Here is a 12,834-nt window from a genome sequence, read left to right on the forward strand (position 1 = left end):
ACATGATGTATAATCCCATGTGTACAGAAAGCTTTCCTGCTGAACACAGACGTGACCTGCAAGGGCTCACCAACAGTGTTGTGTGTTATGCTGGAGGAGTGGGCCAGAGAAGTTTTTGGACAGAAGACAAGGGCTGTTCATCACGAAGAATATGGGCCAACTATCCTAGGCTATCATGACTAGTTAAAGAAAATTGACTTGCAAAGAAATGTTTAATTCTTAGAATCAGGATGTCCGGGTACATGTTCTTTTGTTGGCCAGATGAAATTCCCTGCCTGCCAGGCCCAGCAATTAAGCTGTTTAGAGACTATTTTTCCCTTTGACACCAGATATTGTGCTCACTGAGTCAGTGCTTGCTTGTTCAAAGGAATGTGTTGGGAAAATCCTGTCCTACATGTTGAAGAAATTTGATTTTGGGGGATTCTTTCCTTCAACCGTTTTATCTCCCTGGTTTAGATCAGACTACTCACATAACCACCACAGGTTGTTTATTCAATTTCTTAGACCTCCGGAGAAGACTTATGCTTCTTGTTTGCTTGTCTCTGGGTTCTCCTGCCATGATTTAAGTTCCTCACCCCTTGTTGTGTCTTTGCTTCAGAAGAAAAACCGTTTGCGTTGGCTACCAAGTTACTAATAATCCAAGGTTCCACTGACAAATGGTTGTCACGTGAATCTGGATACATCTGAAAGATCTCCAACCAAAAGGCAACACAAGCTTTTAATCATTGTCCAGCCACCAGTTCTCTCTCATGAATTATTATTGTGCTAGGGATGTGTAGAAATTCTAGAGAAATTGATTGGGGTATATATGTGAAATCTGTTTTCCTAAGCAAAGTCACTGTGGCACCTGATTGATTGCCTGGACAAATCCTGGCTTTGCCATTTGGCGGTGTGTGTCTGACAGGTCATTTCAGCATTTCTGGGCTGAGAATGAACATTTCAGTTGTAGGTGAAAATGAGTAATGGGATTGATTCTCTGCTCCTGAGAGAGATGTCATGTTCATTTTAAATTGTGTGTTCACTTTCTACCTGGATAATAGGAAATGTTATTTCAAGTTCATGAATTTCCATGTTGCTATTCATCACTTTATATCAGTAGATGCTTTCTGTTTTTAAGAGGCCTACTGAAAGTAAAGGATAGCAGTGGTTTTGTGATCGGTTGGTGTTGGCTTTGCTGAATTACTTATGTTAAATGCTACATATATTTCTTTGGGGCAATGTAAAGTTGAGACAACATAAAATTCAGTAAAAACTTGACGGACCAAATGTTCAGAGATTTTTTTTTGTTTAAACCATTCGACTTATTTTTGGGTATTAACCTGAAGTCTTGTTCAAACTGTTACTCTTAAATTCACTGCTTTCCTGCTTCATAATTTCCTGAATATAATGTGTATTCTCATCACAGTGACCACACTAACTTTTGGATATACTTTTATTTATTAAATTGGGTAGGCCATCTTGTTTTCTTATACTTTTTTTTTTAAGATCAAGAAATACAAAATGTATTATCTCTAGCTTATATTTTACTATACATAAATAAAATTTGTTAAGCATGTTACCTTGAGTATTTTCCTCTCAATTGTTACGCTGTGTACTGTTTCAGTTGTATTGTTAAAGTACTTGAAATGTCTTTTGATTAAATATCTGGCCACATAAGATATGCTCAGATCATATAGCAAAAACAATGCACTAAAATACAGTCACTAAAGGACAATATCAAAAACATAAGCACAGTGAGCAAGCCTATGTGTAGGTGGATTGAAATAGGAGAGGTGTTTTCAGGACAGAGTGAGGGATAGATGCCTCCTCACAATACTGACGGGCTTGGAGTTGCCATTTCAAGGTTACCAGTGACCTAATTACCAACACCTGTGTTTCTTCTATATTTAACCACTTGCTCCAACCTAGGTCATTCCACAGATCTGTAAATGTTTTCAAGCATTTCTGTTTAAAACCCTTTCTTGATTAACAAAATGTGGTGCATAAAAACAATGGAATATCATTCAGCCTTAAAAAGGAAGGAAATTCTGACACATGAGACAATACGGATGAACCTTGAGGACATTGTGCTAAGTGAAATAAGCCAAACACAGAAGGACAGATACTGCATGATTCCGCTTCTCTGCAGTACTGAGTAGTCAAATCCATAAGAGACCGAAAGTAGAATGGTGGGTTGCCAAGGGCTGGGGGAGGGGGGGGTTGGGGAGCTGTTGTTTAACAGGTGGGGAGTCTTAGTTTTGCAAAATGGAAGGAGTTCTGGAGGTCAATTGCACAATGGTATGAATGTATTTAACACTACTGAACTGTAATTTTAGAAATGGTTAACATTGTAAGCTTGATGTGTAATTTACCACAACTTAAAAAAAAGTTTGGAAACTGCTAGTTTTGACAATAGTTAACATTATATATGCTTTATCCTGCATATTTTCTATTAAGAATCAGGGATTGTATATGTTGATTGGGAATCTAAGTAATGGAAATGTGGGGCGCCTGGGTGGCTCAGTTGGTTAAGCGACTGCCTTCGGCTCAGGTCATGATCCTGGAGTCCCGGGATCGAGTTCCGCATCGGGCTCCCTGCTCGGCAGGGAGTCTGCTTCTCCCTCTGACGCTCCCCCCTCTCATGTGCTCTCTCTCTCAAATAAATAAATAAATAAATAAAAATCTAAAAAAAAAAAAGGTTTAAGTAATGGAAATGTGAAATTCTGTCATTAATAAATTCATATTGATATATATGTACTGTATATAAAGTATATATACAAGTGTAATATATATATATGTATATTATACATATAATGCATCTATATATTATACATGTATATATATGAATGATATATAAACACTTTTTTGATGCTGTGTTCTTCTCCAGCTACCATTCCTGCTCCTGTCCTTCATGGTCAATCAGTGTTGATTATAAGTGGTAGGATGTCTGTATTAGTTCCTTAGCATTTTACCTGGTATGTCCTGCCTCCTTTACCTGGCACAGTAGCTCTCTGAAGGCAGAGTGCATGTCTTGGGACTCCTTTAGATCTCCTGTCTCCGCATAGTACCATACCTACTGAAGGTGCTCCCATCTTTGACTAACACCCTTGATTGGGTGAAATCTTATAAACACATTTCCTCATATTCTTTCATTATAACAAATAATTACTGAGTTGTAGTAGAAGATGAGTAAAAATAGTGTGTGCCTTCAAGGAGCTTAAAATCTAATCATCCTTCTATCCTTTTACAAGAATATTCAGTGGAATTCTATTCTAGTAAGGAGGATTAAGTTTGTAAGTAATTATAGGGATGCTAAGGCATAAGACACCAATCACTTCACGATGCACTTTGTATATTCCTATGGACATGGCAGGTCTTCTGTAGGAAAATAGCAGATTAGAGTGGGATGATGGGGGGCGCCTGGGTGGCTCAGTTGGTTAAGCGACTGCCTTCGGCTCAGGTCATGATCCTGGAGTCCCTGGATCGAGTCCTGCATCGGGCTCCCTGCTCAGCAAGGAACCTGCTTCTCCCTCTGACCCTGCCCCCTCTCATGTGCTCTCTCTCTCTCATTCTCTCTGTCTCAAAAAAAAAAAAAAAAAAAAGTGGGATGATGGGTTGGGGCAGAAGAGTGGAATGCCTGGATGTTAGAAGAGTGTGACTTACACAGGCTGGTGGGACGGAGAGGGGTGATCAGAGCTGGCTTTTAAGAATGTTAGTCTGGGGGCACCTGGGTGGTGCAGTTGTTAAAGCTTCTGTCTCTTGGTTTCAGCTCAGGTCGTGATCTTGGGATCATGGGCTCAAGCCCCGTGTTGGGCTCTGCGTCAGACTCTATGCTCAGTGTGGAGTCTGCTTGGGCTTCTCTCTCCCTCTGCAACCCCCCACCCCCACCTCATGTGCGTGCCATGTGTCTCTCTCTCTCAAATAAGTAAATCTTTCAAAAAAAAATGTTAGTCTGGCAGCTCTATGGACCCGGAGAAGGAGCTCACCAGAGACAAGGAGTGGTAAGGGGCCTATTACAAATGCACAGATAAGAAGTAATGAGAGCTTGCTCAGATGGTGGCAAAAGACAGACCACAAGGAAAACGCACTATGGAGAAAAAAAAAAGTGTACCCTAGTGATTTAAGGTAATTGGATGCAGCAGAGAAGTCAAAGCTAAGTGTATTGCACTTTGTCATTAACAAATAGAAAATTAGGATTGGTTTTGAGGAGGAAAATGATTAATTTTACCTTGGATTTGTATTATCTACTGCTGTGTAGCAAATCATCATAGAATTGAGCAGCTTAAATAACAAACATAATATCTCACACACATTTTCTGAAGGTCAGGAATCCAGGAGTAGCTTAGCTGGAAGGTTCCAGCTTAGCTCCTCTCATGGGGTTGCAGTCAAGATGTTGTCCAGGGCTGCAGTCATCTGAAGGCTTGACTGGGGCTGGAGGATCCGTTTCCACAATATCTCACTCACAGAGCTGTTGTCTGGAGGCTGTAGTTCCTTACTGGCTATTGGCAGGAGGCCTCCATAAGGCTGCTTGAGTCCTCACAATGTGTCAGCTCATTTCCCCTGGAGTGAGTGACCCAAGGGAGCAAGCCAGGAAGAGACTGCAGTGCCTTTTATGACCTAGTCATGGAAGCCATATACCATCCCTTCTGCCATAATTTATTCCTTAAAAATGAGTCATAAATCTAGCACATACGCAAGGGGAGGTTAGACTCCACCTTTTGAAGGGAGGAATGTTGAAAAATCTGTGGACATATTTTAAAATCACCATAGGTATATTGTTTTGAGGACAAATTGAAATGAGCATTTAAATGAAAATGTCAGGAGAAAGTAATCAGGAGCATTTAGAGAGCCAAATTGCCTACATGTAGAAGTAGGTGACAGCTGGAGCTGAAAATATCAAAGATGGAGAACTTCTCAAGGCAAGCTTCTTAATGATCTTTCTCAACCAGTCTAGTCATTAATGGGCATTCTTCCCTTTTCCAGATTATATTATCCAGTTATTCTAACTTTTTTTTTAAAGGTTTACATTTGTAATTTCTTGTATTTTGTGTCTTTCCTCCAGAGCTTCTTATGAAAAATTTTAAACTTGCAGAAGAGTTGAAAGATTGGTATAATGAGTGTCCGTTATGTCCACATCTAGGTTCAGTAATTGTTAACATTTTTACTTTTTCTAACTATCCAGTTTATCCATCCAAGTATTTTTTTTTCTGAACTATTTATTGGATGGCATTCTTTTGTAAAGAAGTTTGCCCTCAACCATGGCATAAACTACGGAACCTCTCAAAAAGGCAGGATACAGACTTAATTCTTTTCCCTTAATTACTGATTTTCAGAGTGAGGAACTGATGTAACAGTCACTTGCAATGGGAGCCAATGATTCTTTTTCTTTTTCTCCTTTCTTTCCTCTCTTCTTTTCTTTTCTCTCTTCCTTCCTTCTTTCCTTTCTTTCTCACTATGGACTCATAGTCCAAAGGTAACACATATAAAATCTCTATATAATGCCAGATATGCATTGTGCCATTTTGTACTCCCACCAACAACGTCAGAGAAAGTCTGTTTTTCCACAGCCTCACAAAGGACGTCTCTTGTCAAACATTTGAATTTTTGCCAAACGCGAGAAAATGGTATCTTGGTGTAGTTTTAATTTTTGTGAATGAGGTTGATCATCTTTGTGTTTTAAGAGCCATTTGCCTTCCTTTTTCTGTGTTCTATGTCTTTTGCCTATTTAAAGAATTTAAAGATTTTTAAAAAGATTTTATTTTATTCATTTGTCAGGGAGAGAGAGAGAGCACAAGCCGGTGGGGGGGGGGGCGGGGAGTGGCAGGCAGAGGGAGAAGCAGGCTGCCCACCGAGCAAGGAGCCCGATGTGGGACTCAATCCCAGCACCCTGGGGTCATGACCTGAGCCGAAGGCAGACACCTAACCGACTGAGCCACCCAGGTGTCCCTATCTAAAGAATTTTTTAATCTTTTTTCATTTTAAGAGTTCTAAATACTAGGACAATGAGAAACAAAGGGCTAATAGAAGTTGGGAGTATTTTTTCCCCCCAATTTGTCATTAGTCTTTTTTGACTTTGCTTATGGTGTTTTTATGATGTGCAAAGATTTCCTTTTCTGTTCTGAATTTATTGCATGTGGATTTTAAGTTATAGTTAAGAAGGTTTTTCCCACACCCATGTTATAAAGAAGTTTATTTGCACTTGCTTCTAGAACTTGTGCAGTCCCCGCTCTCTCCCTCAACCTCCTCCCCCTTTTCCCTCCCTCTCCTTTCTCCTTCCATTTCTCTTTTAACATTTGGATCTCTGAACACTTTGGAGTTTATTCTGGCATAGGTTCTTTTTCCAGTGGCCATTCTACTGTCCAGTGTTTTCTCTCTGATTTGAGATATCACCTTTATCATATGCCAAATTTCAAAAAACTTTTGAGTTCTTGAATTTTCTATTTTGGGATTTTCTATTCTGTTATGTAGCCGTCAGGGTCCAATCAGGAGATAGAAACTACACAGTCGGTTCAACAGGGGAGTTTTAATATAAAGAATAACCATGGGGGCGCCTGGGTGGCTCAGTCGGTTAAGCATGAAGCATCTGCCTTCGGCTCAAGTCCCGCATCCCGCTCCCTGCTCAGTGGGGAGCCTGCTTCTCCTCCCCCTGCTCGCGCTTTCTCCCTCTCTCTCTCTCTCAAATAAATAAATAACATCTTAAAAAAAAAAAAAAACTATCATAAGAGATTAAGTATAATCTATAAGTAAACTAGGGCTGAGGGGGAGAGCATCCAAGGAAGGACTAATTTGGAAGGGGCTCAGACCTCCCTGGGAAAGATGGATGGGCCACTGACTAGCGGAGATTTTGCTGGTTGAGCCAGGCCAGAGCCGCTCTAGGGTTGTTTGGCAGGCAACAGGACTGCTTCCGGGGTGCAGCGGGGGACCAGGCGATCAGCAACTGGGGGCATGGTTGTGCCCTGGGAGTCCAGGTGCCTGCGGGGTGGGGGAAGGTGGGGGGACAGAAGGCCTTCACAGTGTGCAGGTAGCGTGAGGTGAGGAGTTTGTACAAGGAACGACTTCTTTGTGACTCGCCGGGCCCCAGTTCGGACAGGTGGCCGTGGAAAGGTTATCCCCGCACCGACGCTGCAAGGTTGCAGACGGACCCCGTTCTGGACCCGTGGCAGGGCCAGACTCCACTGGCTCCACCCCCCACACTGCGGACCTCTGCGGGCGCCAGAAATTACAGCTGCCTCTTTCTCCTTTGGTGTCCCTGCAGCGCCCCCTACCGAGAACGCTTAGCATTGTGCTCACTTTAACCAGGTAGAGCAAAGCCAGCTAGTTTACCATAGGCTGTATATTGAAGGGTGCGTTGAAAGCTGAGAAGCAATACATTGACAAGTGACACGTTGGCCTGTCTGTTCCTTGTGTTTTATTACTGGTGACTCGTCGTGTATTTGAATATCTGTTAATGCTGTCCCTGCTCACTGACCTACTCTTCCAAGGTTTTCTTGGTTATTCTTGTTTACTTTTCCATAAGAACTTTAAAATAAACTTACCTAGTTCCAGAAGAAAAAAAGCCTTGGCATTTTAAGATCATCCTGCATTTTTTAATTTTTAAAAGTATAATAAATTCTTGTGGTTAAAAAAAAAATTCTTGTAGCTAACAACAACAAAAGCAATAAAGAAGTGAATAAAGTAGCAAATGAGAGTTCCATGCCTCCCATTCACACTCCCTGAGGTTAATATTTTTGAGTCTGTCTTTCAGGATGTGTTTCTAAGCTGTGTGTGTGTGTGTAAGTAATAAATATGTTTGGACATTTTGAATAGTTAGGTCTGTAGCTCTAACTTAGAAATGTCTTTTTGTTTTTCTCTACAGCCATCATACCTGCCCATGAGTCTTTGAGAACATTATAATGTCCCTTTGTGCCTCTTCTCACAAAGAGTTTCCTCAGCTGTTACCTGTTCAAGACATGGATATCAAAAACTCACCATCTAGCCTTAACTCTCCGGCTTCCTACAACTGCAGTCAATCTATCCTACCCGTGGAGCACGGCCCCATATATATACCTTCCTCCTATGTAGAGAGCCACCATGAATATTCCGCCATGACCTTCTATAGCCCCGCTGTGATGAATTACGGTATTCCCAGCAGTGCCAGTAACTCAGAAGGTGGGCCTGGTCGACAGACCACAAGCCCAAATGTGTTGTGGCCAACTCCTGGACACCTCTCTCCCTTAGCCATCCATTGCCAGTCGTCACTTCTGTATGCAGAACCTCAAAAGAGTCCTTGGTGTGAAGCAAGATCACTAGAACCCACCTTACCTGTAAACAGGTAAATTCAGTTGTCATTCTGAATTGTACTTCAGGGGCATTATTCAAATCACTATGATTTAGTGAGAAGAAAGATACGCATTATTCGAGGTCTTTATTCATCACATAGATTACTTAGAGCACCTAACACATACAATATTCTGAATTCTAGAATATCTATTCTGATATTTTAATCCTCGCTAAAAAGTAAGCTATTAGGTCTGGGTTGTGGGGAGAATTCACTATCATGACTGTTCTTTTTGGACATTAAATATTGAAATTAAATCACTTTTCTCTTGATGAAGTGACGTGGGTTTGAAAAAGAAATTTTTACTTTCAAGTTAGATCCTTCTTGTAGTGAAATCACAATTTAGCATTCATGACACATTGTGTCCAGGATAAAAGCAACTGTGGCAGTATTACTACTTACATGAAATACACTGGACATAGAAAGCCTGAAAAGACAGACAGTAATTGGTATAAGCTCTTTAGCAGTGAACTAAAATAACATTTGATAAAGATTGATGGGAAACTTAATTGTAGACTTTAGTTGAAATTTCTTGAAGCTCAAAAGAGTATTTGTACTCTTCAAAAGCAAGGTAACGTGATGGTTATTTCCATTTAATTTGTAATGTGTTTAATGATAATTATAGCTATGGAGGGAAGAGGTTGTGTAGGGAGAAAGATGAGGAGGAGATAAATTTCTAGAACCGCCAAAGTATTAAGTCATTGTGTATTGGATATTGAAATTTGTTACTTTCAAATGCTGTCGTAACACGTTGAGAAAGCCATATTACACAGTAATTTTATTTTTCTTTTTTAAAAACTTTGTTGGTAAAAGAGAATATAAACATTGTATATAACTTTTTTACAGTACTGTTTTTCACTCAGCCTTCAAGGGAAGACCCTTTGTTTCTGAGCATGAGCTCTAATCAGAGTTCTGCTAATATTACCCATAGTATAATCATCTTCATTTAAAACCAATCATACTCTAACATTTCCTTTCCAAAAGAAACATGGCCTAGCAAAATTAGGAACTAGCCACATGTGCTTTTGTGTCGGCCAGTGCTGCCTTCATGGGCTGTCCCTTCCTCTATGGGAGCTGTTGCCCCTCTCCCCAGCACTGAGCACCTGCTTCCATCAAAACCTTCTCTAAGGAGGCGTGTGTCCACTTTCTTCCCTTCTCTTCTCCTCTTTTTCTTCTCTCTGCCCTTCCCTGCCCTTCTCTACCCTTCCCTACTCCTCTCTACCCTTCCCTACTCTTCTCTGCTCTTTCTCTCTCTCTCTAAACCAGAGTATCGTATTCACTTCAGTATAACTTAAAGTCCATTTGTAACTCCTCTTAAAGTTATTTTCATTCTAGACCTTCATCTTACATTGCAGAATGAAAGATTTTGTTCCCCATTTAAATGGGAACTCTGAAGGGCTATTTAGCAACACTTGGGAATGACTAATACTTGAAAATGGTTAGGTAAATTTAGGCCCATCCATACAGTGTTGATGAATTATAGCAACTACGGAAGACTACTGTACACCTTGCTTGTGGTCCAGACCTGCGGATAAGACTTACTCTGGTCACTTATTACACTCAGAGATGTGCAACCTGATGGCTACAACTGGCCATCTGTAGTTACTAGTGCTCATCAGTGCTGCATGGATGGGCATAGACTTGCAGAACCACTTTCAAACATCAGCCATTCCCAATAGTGTGACTCTTCATAGATCTGATATCAGCAACAAAGGTTGTGCTTGATCAGATTTCTTGGAATATATTTATCATGAGCCCTGGAGGGCAAAGAGGTAAATTACGCAGTATTCATGCTATTTTTTTTTTCTAGAAAGTCCATCTTTTCTCTTAATGCTGTCTTACAATGAATGTTTTCTTTGCCCCCAGAGAGACACTGAAAAGGAAAGTTAGTGGGAGCAGTTGTGCCAGCCCTGTTACTAGTCCAAGTTCAAAGAGGGATGCTCACTTCTGTGCGGTCTGCAGCGATTACGCATCTGGATATCACTATGGAGTCTGGTCGTGTGAAGGATGTAAGGCCTTTTTTAAAAGAAGCATTCAAGGTACAAGAGTATTGTTAGTTGCTTCTTTAATTTTCCACTTTTGCTTTCAAATAATTTTGCAGATGACCTGGCAGAAATTTCACCATTGGCCTGTTTGGTACACAAAGTACTTGATGAGCAGTTTAGAGGATCATGTGTGTTTGGGGATGGGGTGGATGGTGGAATGGATTGTTTCAAGTGTGGAGCACCTTATCTTTAATTGTGGATCTCTACTCCAGAGCCCCAGAACTTGGATGGATCTCTTTCCACCATCACCCATCACCATCTTCTTGGGAAAAGACACCTAGTTACAACTCTCGTATATCTCTTACTGGTTTTTGATTTGTGGTTACCATTAGGTTTGTATATAACATATTATGCATATAGTAATTTACATTAAGTTGATGGTCTCTTAAATTTGAACCCATTCTTTACTTCTCTCCCTACTCCTCTCCACTGCTGTATTTTAAATATATCGTGTCATACTTTACATCCTTTTATTTTATGAATCCCTTGGCTGATTTTTATAGATACATTTAATTTTACTTTTGTGCTTACTACTTTTCTTATTCCTGCTTATGGTCTTTCCATTCAGAGGGTCCCCTTTAACATTTCTTGTAGGGCTGGTTTAGTGGTCATAAATTCCTGTAACTTTTGTTTGTGTGGGAAACTCTTTATCTTTCTATTCTGAATGCTAGCCTTGCTGGATAGAGTATTCTTGGCTGTAGGTATTTTTCTTTCAGCACTTGGAGTGTATTATGCCACTCTCTTCTGGCCTGCAAAGTTTCTGCTGGAAGATCAGTTGACAGCTTTATGGGGGTTCCCTTGTATGTAACTCTTTTCTATTGCTGCTTTTAAAATTCTATCATTACTTTTTGCCATTTTAATTATTATGTGTCTTGGTGTGGACCTCCTTGGGTTGATTTTGTTGAGGGCTCTCTGTGCCTCCTGGATCTGCATTTCTATTTCTTTCCCCACATACAGGAAGTTTTCAGCTATTATCTCTTCAAACACATTTTCTGCCCCATTTTCCCTCTCTTCTCCTTCTGGGACCTCTATAATGCAAATGTTATGCTTGATGGTGTTACTTAGTTCCCTAAGTCTGTTTTCATTTTTTATTTTTTTTTCCCCCTCTCTCCTGTTCAGCTTGATTGCTCTCCATTACTCTGTCCTCCAGGTGGCTGATCTGTTCTTCTGTTTCTTCTAGTGTACTATTTATTCCATTGAGTGCATTTTTACCTTTAGTTATTGAGTTGTTCATCTCTGATTGGTTCTTTTTTATGTTTTCTATTTCTTTGTTAGGAGTTTCACTGAGGTCCTCCACTCTTTTCTCCAGTCCAGTGAGTATCTTTATGACCATTACTGTAAATTCTCTATCAGGTGGGGCACTTGGGTGGCTCAGTGCATTAAGTATCTGCCTTCAGCCTAGATCGTGATCCTGGAGTCCTGGGATTGAGCCCTGCATTGGGCTCTCTGCTCAGTGGGGAGACTGCTTCGCCCTCTGACCCTCTTGTGCTCTCTCTCTCTCTCACTCAGGTAAATAAATAAAATCTTTAAAAATAAATAAGTAACATGCCTGATAGAGAATTTCTTATCTGTTTCATTTAGGTCTCTTGCTATGATTTTGTTCTGTTCTTTCATTTGGAACATGTTCCTCTGACTCCTCATTTTGTCTAGCTCTCTGTGTCTGTTTCTTTCTTTCTTTTTTTTTAAGATTTTATTTATTTATTTATTTGAGAGAGAGAGAGAAACATCATAAGAGGGGAGAGGGTCAGAGGGAGAAGCAGGCTCCCCGCTGAACCGGGAGCCCAATGTGGGACTCGATCCCAGGACTCCGCGATCATGTGAGCCGAAGGCAGTCACTTAACCAATTGAGCCACCCAGGCGCCCTCTGTGTCTGTTTCTATGTCTATGTCTCCTGATCTTGTAAGTAGTGGCCTTATGAAGAAGAGGTTCTCTAGTGCCCTGCAGTGCAGTGTCCCCTGTTCACCAGACCTGGCACTTCAGGGGTGTCACCTTATGTGTGTTGTATGCACCCTACTATGGTGGCTGAGCTGCTTTTGCCTTAGGCCAGTTGTCTGCAATGGCTCTCTTTGCCTGTTGTGGGCAGGATTTGGTTGCTGCATTGTTAATGGGCAAATCTGGGGCCGCCTTGGGCTTGAGTTGAGTTAGATCAGGGAGCTAAACAGACCTATGGGGTGCGGGGCAGGGAGAGGGCACACACCAGCTCCTTTGTTCCTGGAGAAGTCTGCCAGCGATCCCTGTCCCTCCAACACATACTCTGAGATTAGTAAACAAATCTCCCTCCCATACACCCCGGGCATTTTTCAAACTGCTGCTTCTATGCTGTATCCCCATAGGGCTGTTTGTTGTGCTATCTCTTTAAGGGCAGAGACTCTGTTTCTTCTTGCCTTCCTAGCTCTCTCAGAGCCAAGCCTGCTGATTTTTAGAGTTCCACCTGATCAGCCCTGTTCATTGTAAGAACTCCTAAAATTACCCCCCTCTGGTTTTCAAAGCCAA

General features: G+C 41.1%; 1 protein-coding gene across 6 annotated transcripts in view; it reads left to right on the forward strand.

Moving 5' to 3' along the window:
- The window catches only part of ESR2 (estrogen receptor 2), a 105,112-nt gene that overhangs the window by 5,046 nt on the left and 87,232 nt on the right, over positions 1–12,834 (forward strand). For all 6 annotated transcript variants that reach the window (XR_004677035.1, XR_004677036.1, XR_004677034.1 and 3 more), the window contains exons 2-3: positions 7,835–8,290; positions 10,163–10,335. Coding sequence is in view for 3 of the 6 variants with exons in the window: in XM_034992817.1 (XP_034848708.1) it covers positions 7,872–8,290; positions 10,163–10,335 (592 nt within the window). In the remaining 3 variants the exon portion in view is untranslated. The remainder of the gene's footprint in view (positions 1–7,834; positions 8,291–10,162; positions 10,336–12,834) is intronic.

This window comes from Mirounga leonina, unplaced genomic scaffold, assembly GCF_011800145.1.
Source record: "Mirounga leonina isolate KUSES-001 unplaced genomic scaffold, KU_Mleo_1.0 Mir_82, whole genome shotgun sequence".
NCBI lineage: Eukaryota > Metazoa > Chordata > Mammalia > Carnivora > Phocidae > Mirounga > Mirounga leonina.